This window comes from Lampris incognitus, chromosome 3, assembly GCF_029633865.1.
Source record: "Lampris incognitus isolate fLamInc1 chromosome 3, fLamInc1.hap2, whole genome shotgun sequence".
NCBI classification, from domain to species: domain Eukaryota; kingdom Metazoa; phylum Chordata; class Actinopteri; order Lampriformes; family Lampridae; genus Lampris; species Lampris incognitus.
Window position 1 is genome coordinate 26,908,288 of NC_079213.1, and position 22,811 is coordinate 26,931,098.

The 22,811-nt window shown below is 49.8% G+C and overlaps 1 protein-coding gene across 1 annotated transcript in view; it reads right to left on the reverse strand.

The window, feature by feature from the left end:
• The window catches only part of magi2a (membrane associated guanylate kinase, WW and PDZ domain containing 2a), a 333,028-nt gene extending 310,377 nt beyond the window's left edge, over nt 1–22,651 (reverse strand). The window contains exon 1 of the mRNA XM_056275592.1: nt 22,239–22,651. Within this exon, the coding sequence (XP_056131567.1) occupies nt 22,239–22,536 (298 nt within the window). The 5' untranslated portion in view covers nt 22,537–22,651. The remainder of the gene's footprint in view (nt 1–22,238) is intronic.
• Nucleotides 22,652–22,811: the final 160 nt, after the last annotated feature.

Consider the following 22,811-nt stretch of genomic DNA (forward strand, 5'->3'; position numbering starts at 1 on the left):
TGTGTGAGGTGATTGTGAACCTTAAATTAGAAGGGCATTATTACTAAGAAACTAACTAGACCAAAGCCAGTTAGTCCATGGGTCAGACCACATATCGATATCACCCAAGGTGACACAACTTCACTGGTGCCATTTTATTTGGTACACTAACAGAAGTAAAATAATACATGATAAACTCTCCAAATGAGCAGCTATTTCATTTTTCTTTCAGGAAACCTGTTTCTGTGCCTCTCACGATTGTGTATTTGCCCAGATTTTTACAAATATAGCATTTCAACACCCCTGGTACTGATTAGCCTAGCTTAAACTCTGGGACAGTTCTTAGTTGGCCAACAACCAAGGATAACCAGTACTGTGTACTTCCATTCATTGTGCTAAGCTAGGCTAACGTGCAGCCAGATAGCTTTCTACTAAACACATATAGAGGAAACTGGTATCTATCTTCTTGTCTCACTCTGGTGAAGATTGTAAGCTAATTTCCCATAATGTTAGCATGTTCTTTTAATGTATATGTTAATTTGATTAGTTAAAGTGGCTACGAGGAACTTTCATCTTGTGTTGATTTTAGCGGCCTCATGTGGACAAAATACAGCTGTTGCATAGCAACTAGGTAATGTATCTATTTGTGGCTATGTAAGATAAATAATGGTAATATGACGCTGGTGAAGCAAAGTAAACTTTGTTTTAGTAGTGTTCATACACCTAAGTTACATGTATTTGTTTGTATGTGGCAGGTGAAAACTGACTGAATATGGCCACTGGTGAACAAGCAAGTTTTTACCCAATACCAAAGCGCCCACGGGTGGAGTGCATTATCCACTGTTCTGATGATACAGATAAGCTGGTTTCACTACAAAGTGTCGACTCATGGAGAACTCTGCTCAGGGCAGCTCAGATACGAAATCATGCACCAGTTTTGAAACTGGCAAAAGACATTCCTGAGGGACAGATTCCAGCAATCTACTACCACAGAAAGTGTCGCAGTATCTTCACTATGAGGCAAATTCTTGATGGCCTCCTTGCAAAAGAAAAGAAAAGTTGTGTCTCTGCTGAAGAGAAACAATCTAAGAGAGTAGCTCGACATGCTCCAAGTACATCTAGGACTTATGATGCAGAGTGCATATTTTGTCAGAAAAACAGCAAATATTCCAAGAGACAGAATACGAGAGAAGTACTGGTGCAGTATCGAGAACTGCGAGCTGATGCAAAGATCAGGAGTGCAGCCACAAAGAAAAGGGACAGCAGAATCCTTGCCATTGTGAGTAGAGACCTTGTAGCAGCTGAAGGGCACTACCACAGGTCATGCTATAGACTTTACACCAAAGAAGAGGTTTCCAAAGGAGAGGTTGCCAGCAATGAAGATGATGATGCTGCAGCCCAGTATGAAGCTGCTGTGAATAAGGCATACAATGAGCTGTTCCTCTCCATCAGCATGGAGCTTTTTGGCAATCCTCAAGTGATGACACTGACTGATCTCTCTTCTAGACTGGTAGCTTCAATGAACTCCCAAGGCATTGCCCAAGTCAAGGAATCAACCAAGAAGCACATAAGGCGAAACCTGGAGAGTGAGTTTGCTGGAGCCTTGCAGATATTCCCTGATGAGAAAGGAAAATTTCTCCTCTATCCCGATAACTTGTCCATGAGGGAACTTGCCAAAGAAAATCAGTCTCTCAAAAGGGAGCTGCAGACCCTGAAAAGTGTCAGTGCACAAGATGTTATAGCCAAAGCAGCCATCAAATTGAGAGCAGACATTAAAAGTCAAGATGTTCCTCAAACCTGGCCACCTGAAGTCAAACCAGAAGCAGAATGTCCTACCATTCCAGAGTCGCTCATTATCTTCCTGTACTCTCTACTCACAGGCTCAAATGATCCTGATCATGCATCCCAGAGAGTGCAGTGCCTTCTGCAGTCATTTTGCCATGACATAGTATATGCAGTGACATGTGGAAATACCAAGCCTTCCAAGCACATTGTTCTGCCATTCAGTGTCAAATCGTTGACAGGAAATGTAGAGTTGATAAACATCCTCAACCGACTTGGTCACAGTGTGTCCTATTCACAGATGGAAGAGATCAACACTGCCCTGTGTCTCCAGAAACTCTCATCATCAGGGAGTGGCATTGCCCTTCCAGCTAACATCCATCCTGGCATATTCACAACTTTAGCCTGGGACAATATCGACCGTCTTGAAGAAACTGTCAGTGGTGAGGGAACATCTCACAGAGTCAATGGGATTGCTGTGCAAGCAAAGCCAGTCAACCCACTTCCTGTCCAACCCATGCCCACTGTTCCCAAAACAAAGAAGAGAAGCATTGATGGACCCCCACCAATGTTACCAACTTACAATGCTGGACAACGGGTAGGGCCACCACAAAGCAAAAAGTCAGATGCCGATACTGCAGCCAATACTAAGCTTGCCAGAGAGAAAAACCCTCTTTGGGTCCTAGCACGCATGTCACAACAAGAAGAACAGTCAGTCAGCAGCCGGACAGGCTTCAACATCCTGACTCGAGGAGAGATGACGGTCATCCCCGACAATATAGGCTATCTGCCTACCATCAATGCTCCAGCGACACAAATGTCTACTGTCAACGAGGTGCTTAACCAGTCACTGAGCATCATGCAGTGCTTAGGCCTGAGGAAGATTGTCTGTGTCTTTGACCAAGCCCTGTATGCGAAGGCTGTCGAGATCACATGGAAACACCATGACAAGTTCCATGATATCATCGTTAGGCTTGGGGTATTCCACACCATCTGCACACTGCTGGCAATAATAGGAAAGCGTTTCCAAGATGCTGGACTCAAAGACCTCTGCATTGAGTCTGGCATGATTGCAGAAGGCTCAATTGCTGGTGTTATGGATGGCCGCAAGTACAACAGGGCAGTGCGACTACACAAGCTCCTGTATGAGGCTCTCATGCGACTGACCTTGAATGGTTTCCTGTCCTGGTTGGAAGAAACTCACAGGAATGACATGGTTCACCTGAATGAGACACTGAAGACCATTGACAGCCTTGGGAAAGAAGTCTCACAACATGCTTTGAAGGAGGTCCTCGAGAACAGCTCTTGTACACGCATCATGGATCTATTTGAAGTCTACCGTGAGTTCCTTAGAGGTGGAAACGGCAGCCTCTCGAACTTCTGGATGTCCTATTTGGACATGGTTGAAATCTTGTTGGGGCTCATCCGAGCATCCAGAGAGGGAGACTGGATGCTACACTTGGCTAGCATTCGAGCAATGATCCCATGGTGCTTTGCTTATGACAGGATGAATTATGCACGCTACCTCCCCTACTACTACGCCCAGATGTCTGAGCTGCCCGTCACACACCCAGATCTGTACACAGAATTCATGGAAGGAGGCTTCTCAGTCCAACTGGGCTCCACCAATCCCTTTGGCTGAATCCCTGTTGACCAAGCTATAGAAGAAACGGTGAACAAAGACACCCAAACAGCTGGAGGGACAAAGGGATTCAGCTTGAAGCCAGGAGCTGTGACCAAATATTATCTCACAGCTGAGTATAGAATCATGTACCTCAGACAGCTGAGAGACCTGACAGGTCAAGGCAGGTGCAAATGGTCTCATCCAGATCTACAGAGTCCAAGGATCAAGAGAGATGAAGCACATGTCCAGTCTCTCATGGACCTTATGGAGAATAACTGGCTCAATCCTATGTCCCCTGATGAGATTGATTTGGTTAGCCTCTCCACTGGCAACATGGCTCCACCTGATGTGACCATAGATCTCTTGAGAGCTCTTGAGAAAGGAGAAGAGGCCTACCAAGCATTCCAGCAAACAAGGTTAGATGCAGACCCACCACCTGTGAAATTCCACGACAAGATGACCAAGCAAAGTCTGAAAACATTCTCCAATGTCAGCACAAAACAAGCTCATGGAAAGAAAGCACAGGATGTGGTTCTGAAGGCAGATAGAAACCTTTTCAGTCACATGATCCTGGTGGCTGAAAGCAGGAAGGTGAATCTGAAGGATGTCCTTGCCTACCCATTGGGCCCACTACCATGGGCACTGGCAAATGCTGATGGGTCCTTACGAAAAACAAACAAGGCTGCACTTGCCAGAGAGCTTGAAAAGAATGTATCTCCTGCAGAAGACATCCCAATCCCATCTACTTCCATCATTGATGGGATGAGCCTGGTCCAAAAAATGAATGGCAACAACAAAACCTTTGCACAGGTGGCAGAGTCAGCCTTGACCCAGGTCCTCCATGAGGGAGCACAGAGTGGGAGGATTGATGTTGTTTTTGATGTCTATCACCAGACTTCGATCAAAGATGCTGAACGACTGAACCGGGGTGGAGACATCATTCTCCAGTACAAGAATCTTGCAGGGGGACACCACGTCCAGCAGTGGAGAAAATTTCTGTGCAGTTCCTCCAACAAGACCAGTCTCATCAAGTTTCTGGTGGAAGAGTGGAAACTCCCACGATACAGAGCTATGCTGCATGGCAAGGTGTTGTACATGACCTGTGAGGAAACCTGCTACAAGTTGACAGAAGATGGGTGTGAGGAAGCAGCAGAACTGCACTCCACACATGAAGAAGCTGACACCCGTCTGCTCCTGCATGCATTGCATGCAGCAAATGCGGGCTCAAAGTCAGTTATCATCACAGCTGAGGACACTGATGTCATGGTGCTTTGTCTTGGCTTCCAGAAGGACATCACCTGTCCCATCTACCAGAAGTGTGGGACTCAGAACCGCACACGGTTTGTCGACATACCAAACTGGCAAGTTCACTTGGAGACAGCATCTGTGACAGCCTAATTGGCTTACATGCCTTCACAGGCTGCGACACTGTCAGTGCATTCGCTGGTCGAGGGAAGCTGAATGCCCTGAAGATAGTGAGAAAGCGCACTTCCTGCCAAGAGACTTTTAGTCAACTGGGACAGACATGGAATGTGAGTGATGAGCGGTTCCAGAAAATTGAGCAGTTCACCTGTCGGATGTATGTTGCTAATAGCAGCACTGCTGAGGTGAACAAACTGCGTTATCAGCTCTTCTGCACCAAAAGGGGAGAGGTTGAGTCCAGCCAGCTGCCACCATGTAGAGACTGTCTCTTTATGCATGTTCAACGAGCCAACTATCAGGCAGCAATATGGAAGTGCTGTCTGCAGGCTAACCCTGTGGTGCCAAGCCCTACTGAGTATGGATGGACAGACGATGAAGGCAAGCTGGCCATTTACTGGATGCGCTCCCCACCTGCACCAGATGTGGTCTTGGAAATGCTAACATGCAAGTGTGTGCATTCATGCAAAATGCCAAGCTGCATGTGCCTGTCAAATGGACTTCCATGCACAGACATGTGCAGGTTACAGACCTGCAGTAACCAAAAACAGCAGGATGGTCCAGAACTGGACTTTGAACTTGGGGAGTCAGATGATGAGAGAAACGAGCAGTTTGATGAATGACAGTGTGATGATTCTGATGGTATTACTGTGGTAGTAGTCTATTGATGCACAGGATGTTGATTCTGGACTTGGTTACCCAGAGCTTGATAACAATAATGTAACCATATTCACATATACCCATTACCCTACCCATTACCATTACATATACCCACTAATGATATGGGATTACATGTATCATTGACTAAGTATATGTAAATGTCAATGTTGTTTAAAATATTAAAATAGTTCATTACCTCACTATGGTATTCCTTTTTATCATGTATTTTGATTGTGTATTTAAACAAATGTATAGAGACCAGTTTGTGACCTAACTGGCTTTGGTCTAGTTCTCATTTAAGGCTCACAATCACCTCACACAATGAAATAGTATGGGTATATTATACATTTCCTGAATCTTTACAGTCCTGTGAGTATTCCAGTTTTTGTGTTTTGTGTCCCTGATATTCCTAGATGCCACAGGGCTAAAAGAAAGTATATAGTTTAGGCGAAAATTGCAGAAAGATGTGTGTTATTGACGGGTTGAAGAGCTCAAGTGACCTCTATATTTGTGAGAAATATCCACAACAGGGCTTGAATGAAAGCTAAGAAGGTCCCCTTTAAAATGATACCAAAGACAATATTATAGAACATTGAAAAATGTCCTGACCATGAGGCTAAACCAGGATATGCACCAGCGTCTAAAATGCAATTTAGTTTAGCGGGTGGTTAACTTCATGAGCTGATAACTGTGATACAGCTGCCACTCAGGAATGGTTATCATACCAAAATATCATCTACAGACATGGATCCTTTCAAAAATTATAAGTAAGTTTTGCCACCTTGAGTGTACCGAAATATCGTCTGGCCCATGGACTAGTGGTCCTTTGATCTTCTGCAGGAAAAGTTTATCTCTAGATGCGTCTTGTGAGCACGGTTCCACAGCAAGAGAGAGAGGGAATTTCAATTCTGCCGCCGTTTTAAGGGTGAAATTCTATCATCAGATTACTGTAACCAATACTATTGCAGTGTAAGGTGAGACAGTGAGTGGAGCTCAGCTGTGAGGTTGAGCAGGGAGTTATGGGTATTGTAGTCCATGGGCAGCACCGCTCCCTGCAGAATAATGATATCATAACCGATATGGATGATCACAAAAATTACAAAAATGAGACCTACGTTGTAAAACAATAAAAATGTTCCTTTGACTCCTGCATAGTTTGCCACTCAGAAGCCCTCAGGGGAATTTGATTTGAAGCAAACACTGATGTCTTCGTTTTGCTTTCTAGTACAAACACCGAGTATTACGTCTCGCCGCTCCACACCCGCTCTGCAGTGTAACCTTGGCCAAGGCTCAACGTCTCCCCGCTCCACACCCGCTCTGCAGTGTAAGCGTACCCGGAGCTCTGCCAACTCCACCTGATGCCTGTTTCCTCGTTACCCCTCCACTCACCTGTTGGCAATCACCTCCCTATATCTGGCTGTGTCACTCTCAGCTTGTTGCCAGTTCGTGCCGTTCCCTGGGAGAGTACTTGTGCTTGTCCTGCTCATCGAAGTTTGTTTACTCACCTGGATCTTCCCTGGAGATTTCTCTGTTGGACCTTCCTCGTTGCTCCCCTTCCCCTGTGCGCTGCTTTCCGTTTACGAAGAGGATTTCTTCACTCCAGCGTTGCTGTGATTTTCCGTTCTCCTTTGGTATCCTCCTGTTTACCCCCCCTCCTGCCTGGATTAAAGGGCGACTCCACGGTTCCCGGCTTAAAGGTGGACTTCGCGTTTCCTGGTGAGAGTGGACTTCCTGAGTTTTCTCTTCAATAAATTAGCCTGTTGGTCCCGCTATATTGTGCCTTCTGTGTTTGTGCTCTTGGGGTCGGGTGCAAACCCTAACAGTACGAACTGGCCATGACGACCCCAGCCAGCACAGACGGCACACCCACAGCCAATCCGGTGCAAGCAGCCCTAGTAAAACAAATTCAGATTACCAACGCCCATTCCCAGCGATTACAAGAGGCTTCGGTTGCTGTGCAGGGTCTCCAGTCTCAAGTTCAACCCCTGCAAGCTTCTGTGGAAGCTTTAGCTGTCCAGCAGGCGGCGATGGCGAGTCAGCAGGCAGAGATCATGCAACAACTGCAGACCATTTCAGCAGCTCTTGCCAACCAGCAGCTGAACCAGCCTGTACCGCCAGCAAGTGCGCCCCCTGTGGCCGCCGCTCCAGTAGATCCTCCGGTTCCTGTTTATTTACCCCGTGGAACCATCATTACCAGTCCACGCCCATTTGACGGTAACTTTGAAACTTGCTCTACCTTCATTATGCAGTGTGAGCTTGTTTTCACACACCAGCCCACCGTGTTCTCCAGTGATGCTGTTTAGATCGCTTACGTGACCAACCTGCTCAGTGGTCGAGCAGCGCAGTGGGCTACGTCTTCTGGGTCCATGGGGGCCAGCTACTGTAACTCTTATAGAGACTTTGTCGCAGAGCTACATAAGGTTTTCCACCATCCGGTAAGCGGTCGGGATTCTGACTCACGACTGAATAACATCCAGCAGGGCGGCGCCAGCGTCACAGATTACTCCGTCGACTTCCGCCTGGCTGCCGCTGAGAGCGGATGGAATGACCAGGCCCTGCGTGCCACTTTTCGTAGAGGATTGAGCGAGGCGGTGAAGGATCAACTTGCTACCCGAGAAGAACCCTCATCTCTGGATGACCTCATTGCTCTCGCTATCCGCATTGATGGACGTATCCGGGAGAGAAAGCGTGAGAAGGCCTTGCGTGGAACTTCCTTCAATCCCAGAACTACCTCTGCGTCAGACCGAACCGCTGTTCCCGTTTCCCCGGCCAATCCCTCCTCTGACTCTTTCGCGACAACGCCACCTGGGGATGTAGAAGAGCGGATGGAGGTAGGACGTGCTAGACTTACTCCTGCTGAACGGGAGAGCCGATTCAAGGCAGGTCTTTGCCTGTACTGTGGTCTTAAGGGGCACCGACTCCGCGACTGTCCCTCACGGCCAAAAGATTAGGCTTACCAGGACCAAGGGAGATCCTAGTAAGCCGCCTTTCCTTCTCCCGTGGGTCCGAATCTCGCGGCCATCTTGTTCCTATTGCTTTAGTCTGGGCGGGCCAGAGACTTTCCCTTGGAGCCCTGATTGATTCCGGAGCAGATGATAGTTTTATGGACCTTGACTTTGCCTCGCAGGCAGACATTCCCCTTGAGTCTCTTGGGACCCCCATTGATGCGTTTGCCTTGGATGACCGGAGATTAGCCTGTATCACACAGCGGACCGTCCCCGTTACTCTCACCGTTGCAGGTAACCACACAGAGACAATGCAATTTTACATCATACGTTCCCCGCTTAATCCAGTTATCTTGGGACGCCCCTGGCTCAGACACCATGAACCCCACATCTCTTGGTCCACAGGCACAGTCCTTGGATGGGGCTCTACTTGCCATGCCCAATGCCTTCGTGCAGCTCCTAGTGCTACGCCTTTGAGCTCGCCTACTCCCCTGCCTCCTGATCTCTCCTCCGTGCCCCCTGTGTATCATGACCTTGGTGAGGTATTTAGCAAGACCCGTGCTAAGTCACTCCCGCCTCACCGCCCGTATGATTGCGCCATTGATCTCCGTCCTGGGGCTACTCTTCCCAGTAGCCGCCTCTACAACTTGTCACTCCCTGAGAGGGCGGCCATGGATGAGTACATCACCGAGTCCCTTGCTGCAGGTCTCATCAAGCCCTCGTCTTCCTCTGTTGCTGCAGGGTTCTTTTTTGTGAAGAAGAAGGACGGGGGACTTCGACCTTGTATTGACTACCGGCAACTGAACGCAATCACCATTAAGAACAAGTACCCGCTTCCACTTATGAGTTCGACTTTTGAGCCTCTCTCACAGGCGACCATCTTCACCAAGCTAGACCTGAGGAGCGCTTACCACCTCGTGCGAATCAGGGAAGGCGATGAGTGGAAGACCGCCTTCAAAACACCCCGAGGCCACTATGAGTACTTGGTGATGCCGTTCGGACTCACAAACGCACCAGCAGTGTTTCAGGCGTTTATGAACGACGTACTCCGTGACATGTTGGATGTGTTTGTCGTCGTTTACCTGGACGACATCCTCATTTTCTCCCAGTCTCTTGAGGAACACGTCCAGCATGTTCGCAGGGTACTGGAGCGCCTCCTCCAGAACCAACTCTACGTCAAGGCGGAGAAGTGCCTGTTTCACTCCCCCTCTGTGGATTACTTGGGATTCATCGTAGAGAAGGGACGGACCAGAGCAGATCCCCGCAAGGTCCAGACAGTGGTGGACTGGCCGGAACCTACCAACCGTAAGGAGCTGCAGAGTTTTCTAGGGTTCGCAAATTTCTACCGGAGATTCATTCGCAACTACAGCCAGCTGGCAGAACCGCTTACTGCGTTGACCTCCCCAGCCAAACCCTTCATCTGGTCTCCTGCTGCCAGCTCTGCTTTCCAAGTCCTCAAGAAAAGGTTCATCTCGGCCCCAGTGCTGCTCCATCCTGACCCCAAGAGACAATTCGTGGTAGAGGTTGATGCCTCGGATTCAGGCGTAGGGGGGGTGCTCTCCCAGCGGTCGGCTGAGGACCAGAAACTCCATCCTTGCGCCTTTTTCTGCCGGCCGAGCAGAATTATGACGTTGGAAACCGGGAGTTACTGGCTGTAGTGGCTGCTCTGGAGGAATGGCGCCACTGGCTCGAGGGCGCTGAGCACCCGTTTCTCATCTGGACGGACCACAAGAACTTGACTCACCTGAGGGCAGCCAAACGTCTCAACAGTCGTCAGGCTCGGTGGGCTGGCTTCCTTAGTCGTTTCAACTATGTTCTGACTTACCGTCCTGGGACACGCAACGTAAAGGCTGACATCCTGTCTCGGCTACACCCGAAGGAAGGCGCGTTTGAAGAGCCTGAACCCATCCTCCCTGCGGCTAGAGTGGTCGGTGTGGTCACTTTTGGTCTTGAGTCGGCTGTTCGCACTGCCCAACGTGCTCAACCCGCTCCGAGTAACGTGCCACCCCGTCGCCTCTTCGTCCCACATGCTGTTCGGTCTCGAGTTCTTCAGTGGGGTCATAGCAGTCGTTTCTCCTGTCACCCAGGAGTTAGTCGTACCCAGTCGTTCATCGCTCGGCGCTTCTGGTGGCCAACTATGCGGGAGGATGTCAAGAGCTTTGTAGCGGCCTGCACTGTTTGCGCCCGCAGCAAGGCCTCTCACCAGGCGCCATCTGGTCTGTTGCAGCCACTCCCTATTCCTAGCCGCCCCTGGTCTCACGTGGCTTTGGATTTCGTTTCCGGACTACCACCTTCTCGGGGAAACACTGGTTCTCACCGTCATAGACCGTTTCAGCAAGGGCGTCCATCTGATAGCCCTTCCCAAACTTCCTTCGGCTGCTGAGACCGCGGACCTCTTGATGCAACATGTCTTCCGGCTTCATGGCCTGCCATCAGATGTAGTCTCCGATAGAGGTCCTCAGTTCACCTCACAAGTGTGGCGTGCATTTTGTAAAGGCATCGGAGCCACAGTAAGTCTGTCTTCGGGCTACCACCCCCAAACAAATGGTCAGACCGAGAGGGCAAACCAGAGCATGGAGACAGCGTTGCGTTGTGTATGTAACAGCAAGCCCTCCACCTGGAGTGACTACCTACCGTGGGTAGAGTACGCCACCAATTCCCTGGTCAGCTCTGCATCTGGACTTTCTCCATTCGAGGCATCCCTGGGGTATCAACCTCCCCTGTTCGACCCACAGCAGGATGAAGTGGCCGTTCCCTCCGTACAGCTCCACTTGCGACGCTGTCAGCGTGTCTGGAGGACCATCCGGACAGCACTGCTCAAGGCTGGGGAGCGCGCTCGCAGAGGGGCTGACCGGCGACGTACCCCTGCGCCGGAGTACAAGAAGGGACAGAGGGTCTGGCTGTCCACGAAGGACGTTCCCCTCCAGACAACCGACAAGAAACTCTCGCCCCGCTTCATTGGTCCTTTTGAAGTCCAGAAAGTCCTGAGCCCGGCAGCTGTTCGGCTGAAGCTGCCTTCCTCCATGCACATTCATCCTGTCTTCCACGTCTCTCGAGTTAAGCCCGTCTCCAGCAGTCCTCTTATGCCCCCGGTTCCTGAGCCTCCGCCTCCGGAATTTGTAGATGGTCATCCTCAATGGAAGGTCCGCCGGCTGCTTAAAGTCCGGCGCTGCGGCCGCGGGTTCCAGTATCTCGCGGACTGGGCAGGTTATGGACCTGAGGAGCGCAGTTGGATTTCGCGGAAGCTCATTATGGATCCCTCTCTCCTCGCCGACTTCTACCGTGCCCACCCGGGGGCGCCAGGTCAGTCGCCAGGTGGCTCCCGTAGAGGGGGGGGTACTGTTACGTCTCGCCGCTCCACACCCGCTCTGCAGTGTAACCTTGGCCAAGGCTCAACGTCTCCCCGCTCCACACCCGCTCTGCAGTGTAAGCGTACCCGGAGCTCTGCCAACTCCACCTGATGCCTGTTTCCTCGTTACCCCTCCACTCACCTGTTGGCAATCACCTCCCTATATCTGGCTGTGTCACTCTCAGCTTGTTGCCAGTTCGTGCCGTTCCCTGGGAGAGTACTTGTGCTTGTCCTGCTCATCGAAGTTTGTTTACTCACCTGGATCTTCCCTGGAGATTTCTCTGTTGGACCTTCCTCGTTGCTCCCCTTCCCCTGTGCGCTGCTTTCCGTTTACGAAGAGGATTTCTTCACTCCAGCGTTGCTGTGATTTTCCGTTCTCCTTTGGTATCCTCCTGTTTACCCCCCCTCCTGCCTGGATTAAGGGCCGACTCCACTGTTCCCGGATTAAAGGGCGACTCCACGGTTCCCGGCTTAAAGGTGGACTTCGCGTTTCCTGGTGAGAGTGGACTTCCTGAGTTTTCTCTTCAATAAATTAGCCTGTTGGTCCCGCTATATTGTGCCTTCTGTGTTTGTGCTCTTGGGGTCGGGTGCAAACCCTAACACCGAGCTCAGCGTGTCTGACTCAACAGCCAATGGTGCTGAGAGGGTAAAGTCAGGAATGGCATAGTTTGGACTCACATTTTCGGTGTGCGTGGATCCCCTGAAGCATAAAATCAATGTTTCATGAGTCCAAGCAAAGGAGAAAAATAATAGCCGGGAGCCATGGGTTATTCAGAACGTTACATAGCTATGGAACAGCGGGGCTAAAAGCCCAAAAGACCCTTAATCACCAAAGAGATGGGGTCGCGAGTACTTGTATAACCTTAAACTGCTAAAAGATAAATTATAACCCCCAAACTTTGGGGTTTAAAGCTGTTTAAGAAAATATATAATTCAGTTGTCTTCATAACTCTGGATCAATCACCGTTTTGACCAAAGACCAAATTTGCTGAGGGTAACCTCAACTTTTTGTTTGACACATAAATAATATGCTATCTTTTTATACCCTTGTGAAATGATGAATAAACAAATTAGTTGGGTGGGTTTTGTTTGAGCCGAGTTACACACCAAAGAAAACACAGGGGAGAAAAAAAAAGAAAACCCTGCAGGGGGTCTCGCGTTAAAAGCGAGGATGTGAAAACTCTCCAAATTCATCCTTCATCTGCAGCCTCAGAAGAAGAAGAGGAAAAAATAGCACCTCTATGGTTGTCAATAGATTTAAAGCCAGAATTGTGGGAGAGGCAGTGCCGACACCTCCTCCCTTGTTCTCTCTCTCTCTCTCTCTCTCTCTCTTTATCTCTCACTCTGTTGGGAGGCATGACTAATGCCTCTGAGCCCAGGGATGAGATGAGCTGTCAGTCTCTTCATCTTCCTCACTCACTGGACCCATTTAAAAAATGTGGAGCTTCTCCTGATTCCCAAACGGCCAAGGGTGAAGTGAGTGTTAGCACGGGGTGCAGAGAGAGACAGAGCGCGAGAGACAGAGAGAGAGAACGAGAGACACACAGAGAGAGAGAGAGAGAGAGAGAGAGAGAGAAAGATTTTGAACCCTCGATGGCCCTTTAATGTGACTTGACTTAAAGCAGCTGCAGTTGACCTTGCCGCAGGCGAAAATGGCAGGGGGTAGAGAGGGGAAGAGCAGAAAGGGATGATAGAAAGTCAAGACTGCTGTGGACTGGTCAAAGAAAAATAACAGTGGAGCGCAGTGCTTTATTATAAGAACCCCCAAAAGTCCGAAAGTGAAACCTGCCAAGAGACAGTTTAGTCTCAAGGACAATGGCTAAAATATACAAATACATAAAAAGGGGTGGGAGTCAAAAACCATGGCCGATCCATAGATTTATACGTACTTTAAAAATATACCAACGGCTACGATTTGTATGATTTATAAGTTCATACCGGTGCGTCACACAGGCGCATGTAGGATGTACACTTCCCAACAGTAAAATCGATGCATCTGCTGCGTGTTGACTGCAGGCTCTCCATCTCCCCAGAAAACCCACTGCTCCGTCAGTCCTGCACTCCACTAACGCTGCAGCACGAGCTACGCCAAGAGGAACGTGACGGTACACGAGCCTGGGGGACATGCCCGCGAGAAGACAACGAGCGGCCGTGAGCTCCTACTTGTTGAGAGAGCGAGGGGGGGGGGGGACTCCAGACAGAAAAGATGAGGCGCATCTCTCGCCCCGCTCCTTAAACAGGCTTGAGCAGTTCGCTATTGATTGCCCCCCCCCCCTTTTTATTTCGGTGAATCAGCGAGATGCGGCGTGGGCCGAAGAGCACGCTGAATACTCTCTCCCGTCTGCGAGCGGGTCAGCCTATTTCACCCCTCCCAAATGCCTCAGCTCCCAAATAGCCTATTTATATTCATACCGCTCTTAAGCTGTTGGTGGTTTCGGGCCGCAGGAGACATGAACTTTTTGCCGACGCAGAGCCGAGCCCCTCCGCACAACGCAAACTTCTGCTTTTATGTTGATCTCGTCCGCCGCGCATCTGCAGATTAGAAATCAACAACCCGTAGCCACGCGCTCATTTCTCAGGGCGTGACAAGCCACGAGCCGCTGTTGGCGCTCGCGCCCCGTCGTACACTAGCGGCGGCAGCAGCAGCGCTGCGCTGGGTTGGTCGGCGCTGTTCCTGTGGGTGACTTTGATTGGGTTTCGGTAGCGCGAGGCGGCCTCGGCAGGAAGCTGGGAAAACATGGCACCGTTATACGAGGCGGGCCGAGTGCTGACGGCTTTGACTGGTTTTCAAAGATCAGAAGCTCCTCGTCTTTTGACAGGACGAGGCGAAGGCGCCTTCCGATCTTTTGATTTTGGAACTGATATGTCATCCAAAAAAAAAAAAAAAAACACCCGTCAGCGAGGAACATAAATTTATTACAAGTATTTTCCTAACATGGCAAACATCCCATGGTGCACGTCACCGTGAGGTGCCTGCACGCCGTCTCCACAATCGAGTCGTCAGCACACAACCTATGCACACTGCTATCTTAACGTCAGCCACAACAGCATCTCCTTACCACCATGAGTAAGAAAGGGAAGATCTTATTGGAGCTAAAAGGGTCAGCCTCGCACTGTATATATTACCCATAAGGCTTCAGGGGCCCGTGCTGGTAAGCTAGAGAGGCCAGCCTGGAAAAGGGCTGGATGTACATATGTAGATGACGTATGGCGGTCTGAGGACGGATGTCCTTGCCTGCCCAAGTGTTTGTTTCCTTATTATGTGGAACTGGCACATGGGAAGAACCTTGTGTCGGCCCTGCGGCCTGTCCAGGGTGTCTCCCCACCTGCCCCCCAATGACTGCTGGGATAGGCTCCAGCATCCCACGACCCCGATTGGTGTAAGCGGCTTGGATAATGGATGTGTGTGTGTGTGTTTGTGTGTGTATATATATATATATTTCTTTCAAATTCTCTGCAACTATGCAATGTTGGCTTTGGTCCATGTCCCAGCGGATTGACATTCAAATTTCTTGCATTTTTTTTTTATGTTTGACTCGCTTCTCAAACCATATGTGCGTGCAAAGCCTCCCCTCCCTGCTAGACAGCTACACCCACTCCCGTGCAGGGAGGAGGACCAAATGTTTGGCTCTAACCGTGGCGGAGATATGAATAGAGGTGCTGTTAAACCAGTGCGTGGGTGCCTCTGATGCGTGGGCAACACGGCATGTGCGGCTCTTATAACATCATCGAATCATACGCGAGGAAAAAAATCCCAAAAAATCCCACTGAACAAAATTCCTCGGCATTTCAGCAACACCTTGATTGCTGTAATGCAAAGTGCCACTTTGGATTTTAAGTGATTTTTTTTTCTTTCCGTGCGTCGAATATCAACCAGTGTGGAAATATTCTACACTGAAAACAATTTCACACTGTACAAATAAGACAATATAACTGTTAAGGGTTTAGCAGTGAACCTGACAACCCCTCATGCCGTGTATCAGGCATTAAGATGAGAGCCATTGTACTCCTCCTGCATGACATTTCAATTGTCAGAACGCTTTGCATATTTCATGGATTCTGGATATATACCTGCAGCAGTCTGTCAAGTAAGTAATGAACTGACGTATTTAGCACCGTCCAGCACACATCTCTGCAGCTTACCCTGTTTAGCTTCGATGCTAACGGGAAGAAAATATACTTATAGACCTCAGCATGCATGCATGCACACAAAAATAGAAACGGAGACAGATCTCTGCAGGGCTTGTGTGGATGTGTGTGTGCAGGTGTGTGTGTGTGTGTGTGTGTATATGTGTAGGTATATGGTTGTGTGCAAGGAGAGATCCAGCACTGACACTGAATGAGACTGAGCTCGAGCGAGACGGAGATAAACGGGCCTCCAAACAAATAGAGATAGACCGTCTCTTACTCCCGTGCTCTACAATTCGCTATCAGATGAGAGGATAGGGGTGGGGGGGGGGGGGGGGCTGGTGGGGGTGTTTACGCTCTTGGGCAGCTCTAGACATCCACCGCTACGTGGTTCAAATAATGAACAGCAGCAAATTACACGGCGCGCATAGTCTCGTCTTTCTCACTGACCAGTCCACACGCCGGGAGAGAGACGCCGATGTACTTGTTACTTCCACCGAGCTGACAGCTCTGCATATTGCTTAAAGATGTGGAAGCTTGCACACACACACACACACACTCAAATAAACACACATATGTGCCCACATGGACCAGCACAAACAATTTGGTACACTGTAAAATCTAACAAGTTCAGTTTACTTAAAAAGAAACTAGGTAACTGATTACCTTGGGAAAAGTAAGTAAATGAACTTAACTGTGTCAAGTTATGTGAAATGATTTCACGTAACTTGACAAAATTAATTCTTCTTTTTTTTCATTCATCATCAGCCGCTTCCCCGGGGTCGGGTCGCAGTGGCAGCAAGATAAGTAGGGCACTCCAGATGCCCCTCTCCCCAGCAACACCCCCCAGCTCCTCCTGGGGGATCCCAAGGCGTTCCCAGACCAAATTAGACATGTAGTCCCTCCAGCCAGTTCTGGGTCTAAGCCCGGGGGTCTCCTCCCAGTTGGACGTGCCCAGAAAACCTCCAAAGGAAGGGATCCAGGATTCGGGCATCCTAATCAGATGCCCGAACCACTTCAACTGGCTCCCTTTCGACACGAAGGAGCAGCAGCTCTACTCCGAGCCCCCCCCCCCCTCCCGGATGCCCAAGCGGAGAAAACTCATTTCAGCCGCTTGTATCCGCGATCTCACCCTTTCGGTCACTACCCACAGCTCATGACCATAGGTGAGGCTTGGAACCAAGACTGACTGGTAGATTGAGAGCTTTGCCTTCCGGCTCAGCTCCCTCTTTACCACAACGGTCCCGTACAACGTCCCCATTACTGCTGATGCTGCACCAATCCGCCTGTCAATCTCCCGCTCCATCCTGCCCTCACTCGTGAACAAGACCCCGAGATACTTGAACTCCTTCACTATTAACTTCATGTAAACTTAACTTAGTAACTTGTGAGACTCTACTAGTGTAGCCCTCCTGTTTCTTGTTCTATGGAAGGCTCCCCTTACCAGCGCAGACGGCTGAGCTTGACAGGGAGGGAAGGGCGTGCGCGGGCGGTTGTGTGTGTGTGTGTGCATACGTGCACAGGCTTGCTCCTTATCATTACCCGTCCCCAGAGGTGAGCCTCATAGCCAGGCAGTGTAACGGAGGCATCGACAGCGGGAGGAACCCTCCGCTCAACTTCCATCAAGCGTGAGCGGACAAGCCAGCGCTGTTGACGCGACAGCCCTCGAGGCAGGTTTGTGTACACACACACTAGGGGATAGCCTTTTCCTCCTTGTGTGTGTGTCTGTGTGTGTGTGTGTGTGTCACAGTACTCTGCGTTGGCACTTGCCGGTGCAAGCGAACACACTCGTCGGGAGCCTCTGACATGAAGACAGATGAGGCTGACAGCTCCGAGGGCCTCTTATATCGCACGACACAACGGCAGAGCCCACTTTCTGACATCACTTCTCGCAGATTGTCCCATCTTCTTACCCCCCCCAACCCCCCGCTGCCAAGACTAGTGGCTGCTCCACTCTCATCATCGCTCCCATCAATCATTCAATTACTCCGGTATGGACCATTGAGTCAGCGTGATAACATACTGCTCTTCTCTCTCGCCCGCTTTACGGGGCGTCTGCAATTTCAGCACATCCTTCCTGTCCAAATAGCATCCTCGATATTTGTCCGGAGACGGCGCCTCAAGCTGGACGGCCTGCGGATCACAAGGCAGTAGCAGTCGCCGCGTGTGAGCGGGCTCTCGTGGTGAGGACCATATGCGGGCACACATGGATGAGAGAGAGATTTTATAATTTGTTGTGGAGACTCAGATGAGCTACTATATTCACCAGGCTGCAGCAGTTTCAGTTTATAATGAAGAACAATAGACTGGTTATTATTATGCCACAGTTTGACGTTCTCGCCCCCCCCACACACACACACTTTGCCCCTAGCCCTTAAATGCTGCCATCTCTATTCCGCCATCTTAATAATTAATGAGAAACTACAGCAAACAAGACAAGCAGCTCACGTGCTCAAAGAGTAAAAAAAAAATCCTGCCGCCCGGGCCGTGTAGCGGTCTCCTCTGTTGCCTACCAACATGAGGAAGGCGGTTCGAATCCCTGCGTTACCCCCGGCTTGGTCGGGCGTCCCTACGGACACAATTAGCCGTGTCTGTGCGTGGGAAGCCGGATGTGGGTGTGTGTCCTGGTCGCTGCACTAGCGCCTCCTCTGGCTGGTCGGGGCGCCTGCTCAGGGGAGGGGAACTGGGGGGGGAATAGTGTGATCCTCCCACGCACTACGCCCCCCTGGTGAAACTCCCCACCATCAGGTGAAAAGAAGTGGCTGGCAACTCCACATGTATCAGAGGAGGCACGTGGTAGTCTGCAGCCCTCCCCTGATCGGCAGAGGGTGCGGAGCAGAGACGGCTCGGTAGAGCGGGGTAATTGGCCGGATACAAATGAGGAGAAAAGGGGGGGGGGGAATCCAAAATAAAATAGTAAAAAAAAAAAACAAACCCAATAAGAACATTTATCTAGGAGGGCAATGTCATGGTTGCCGACTGTTCCCAACTCGCTGAACTTGCCCATGCCCAACACTGACTAGTGCGCCGACTGCCTCTGGCTGATCTGGAAATGTCTCCCCTTACCTTCACCGGCTCCTCCGGGGGGGAGGCTCAATAAGCACATGGCTCCCAGTTCTATCAGAGCCGGCGATGAGTCTGCCCATAGTGGCAGTTAAACATGCAGTGCCAGTCTTAAGTGCTGGTAGCATTAATCCTTCACTGTGACTGAGATAGGAAACTGAGCCTGCAGAGAGAGGGAGAGAGAGAGAGAGAGAGAGAGAGAGAGAGAGAGAGAGAGAGAGAGAGAGTGTGTGTGTGTGTGTGTGCGTGAGTGCACGTGTGCATGTGCATGTGAGCGAGGGAACAAGAGAGAGGGGGAGAGCTGTTATGTTTACGCTTTGCAAAGATTATCCAGGGAAAACTGGATGGATGGATTTAGCAAAGAGGGTTAACAAAACACACAAGTTCACCCTTCAACGGCACGACTCCCCCATATCAACCACAGCGAGGCGTACCAACTACGAGGGCAAATCTGCCGGGCCCGTCCTCGTGCCTTCCCCCAACAAGTATTCGCTGCACACAGTTTTTGGGGACTGTAATTGTGGCCTGTGTTCTCCGGCGTCCATGTTAAGTGTGTTGTGGAGACTCTAATTATGTCCTGCAGGGCAGACTTTACTGCTGGTGGCAATCTAATCTAATCCTCGCCTCAGGGACTAATATAAGACCAAAAAACTGCGTGCACGTGTGTAAATGAGTGTGTGCATGCAAGCGTGTACGTGAGGCAGGGAATTTAGGGTTTCATAAATCAACGAGAATTTAAGCCAATTAACAGTGCATGGAAAATTGAATGCTTCGGTGCATATCTCCATTCGCGCCGATGGAAGTTATAATTACGCGAAAGAATAATGACCAGCCACATAAATAGGAACCCTGCTATTTCGGTTCAATTACATTAAAAGCCGTCTTCGTGAAATTCAGCTTTAAAGACAAAGGTATTGCAAAAGGAGGGGAGAGGAGTATTGGTTCGAGCTGGGAGTGCAGGACATCACTGAGGAAGTGGACCATTGGGGGGGGGGGACTTGATATATTATTCAAAAAGGCCATGGACAACCTTTGGCGATCACCCATGCATGTAAACTGGTCAGTGACACTGGTGCTTAGCTGGAGGCTGAGCGAGACGGAAACCAAAGTACAATTTATGACTCTTTTAGTGGGACGCTGCCGGTCCATGGCGATCTGAGATTTGGGAGAAACTATTTTAATGTGACGGCTGACACTTTGACTACTGCTGATGGATTCTCATTTAAATCACGGACAAAAGATTAAAACTCCTACATGGGGGATTAACAATGTGACCTATGCGATGAGAGCCGGTGAACTGATTAAAAAAAACCCATCCATCAATAGAAAAACAGACCGACAGACAGACAGACAGACCGAGAGAGACAGATAGATGATGGATGGATGGATAGATAGATTGAGTTAGATAGATGGATATATAAATGGAAGGATAGATAGACAGTTAGATAGATGGATATATAGATGGATGATGGATGGATAGATAGACGGATGGATAGATGGATCATAGATAGCTAGATAGATAGATAGATAGATAGATAGATAGATAGATAGATAGATAGATAGATAGATATATAGATAGATAGATTGTAATTAGTCATCATTGCCTCTTATCATCATGTCATTAAACTGAAAAAGGAAGTGTTTTGTTTCCACTGTGTGTGACTCATAACTAATGTATGAATCATTTAAATTGCACTTGACTCTATAAACAAACAAAAAATCAAACAAACCCGAGCGGAGTCACAGCATCGATCATCTGAGCAATCAGTGGAGGATAAGCGTTTCAAGGAAAACAGAAACACATTAGTTAGATATGGCTTCCTTTAAAAAAAGCCCATGGTGTGTGATGTAGTCATGCACACACACACATCCACACTACACACACACACGCCCACATGCACAAGCCAAGACTTTGATCCAAAGCTTCTTACAGGGTTTTGCTGATTTTTCACCCTGAAATGAGAGCCTACAGATCTGTCTCCCAGCCGGCAGAGCAAGACGTCCAATGTCAATAGTTGAGAGGATGAAAGCGGTGGAAGGGCAGAGACGTGTGTCCATGACACGCACAAAGAGCTCCACATCCACAGGACGAGTCGACGAGCGAGGACTTGAGATGTGGTTTGGAGTCCCCTGCTCCACATGAGCTGCGCTCGCAAGGCCCATGATTTGTGTCTTTTCCGTGGATGTGTACGGGACAATGTGTGTGTTCTGGGGCTGGCGAGTGTGCGCCTGGCGTGTGTTATGGTGGGAGGAGGAGGAGGAGGAGGAGGAGGAGGAGGAGGAGGAGGTGGGTGGAGGGGGGCTATGTCCTTCCTCCTTTTAAAAAAAATGCGTGGCTTAGAGTAAAACCAGAAGATCTCACTTCAGTCCCACACGTTGTCTACCATGGGGGGGGGGGGGGACACACAAACCGAGGGGTGGATTCGTGCTCGCATCTGTTCACAGACACACACATGGACGTGCAGTGATTTGACGCCAGGCTTCAGGGCTGCCTGCAGGAGAAGCCTCGGGACGGTGTGAGGCTTCGCTCGACCAGAGCTTCAACAGGAGCCGCCACGACGACCTCAGCAGGGCCGGTCCGTTGTGTACTTGCATTTCCAAAACACCGCCTCCCAAAGTAAACTACACACAACGGTCCGCTTTAATTGACGGGTTTTCAAATCGAACCGTTCGTGCTCGGGAAATTTTAAAAACTGCAACCCGGAGTGGAAACTCCCCCCCCCCTTCCCGAATCTTTCCCGGGAATATAACCCCATTAGATGCAACCGTGATGCCACACCCACGTTACATTAGACAGCCCGCCGCGGCACAGCGAGCGGGCTTGCGTGCAAACTGTAAATATTGAGTCAACAGTTGTGTTTTAAGGCCTGTTATTATAGTCTTGCACAACTGTAGTTTTTTTGGGGATGTGAATTTCCACACCCGTACCGCCTCCAACACAACACCCCCCCCCTTATAAACCGTGACACCAACGGGGAACTTATCAAAAAACGCAGCCAAACCAACACCGTCTGAGGCTGCGAGGGGGGGGGCCGCCTGGCGCCCAGTAACAGCAACACAACAAGAGGGCGAAAAGTTAACGTTCATTTTAACTTGGTCCCGTCTCGTGACTCCACGCCGCGTCGAGCCGGGAGACGGCACCTAACTTTGGCACGCTGTCAAGCGCATCACTCTACATGGTGATGGGATCGCGCGAGACGCAAAACAACAACAACAACAACAACAACAACAACAAAGAAAACAACAACAACAACAACAACCAGATGACTGTAGTATGGAAACGTCCCACCTTGCCTGACACATTTCAGACGGACGGGGTCCTTGCAGTGCCGGACCACTGCGTGCACGTCTCTGGTGGTGAGCCCGGCCACCGGCGTGTCGTTCACTTCCAGGAGTAGTTGGTCCTGGGATAGTTTGCCGCTGGGGCACACCACTTTGCCCGGCGTTACCTCTCCGATGAAGGGGAACTGTCCGTTCTCGGCGCCTCCTTTCAACTCGAACCCGAGCACCCCCTCCTTATTCCTGCAAAGCACACTCTCGTGGACTTTGTTAGTCCAGTGGTTTTTCTTCTTCAGGCTTTTGGACATGGCCGAAACATGGGGAGGGGGGGGGATAAATAATGATAATGATAATTAGAAAAAAAAATGTATCACACCGGCGCGGCCATGAAGTCCTACGGCGCGTCGGGCTCCTTCGCTTCCGTTTCGGGGGGGACAGTTTTCAGCAGCAGACGTCAGATCTATCCATGTCAGCAGCAGACACACAGCAGCTGGATCAGCCTGCGTTCGCTGTTAACTGAGAGCTGCACAACTCCCGAGCCAGCCAACTCAACTGACCCGGATGTGAAGACTGGAGGAGGAGA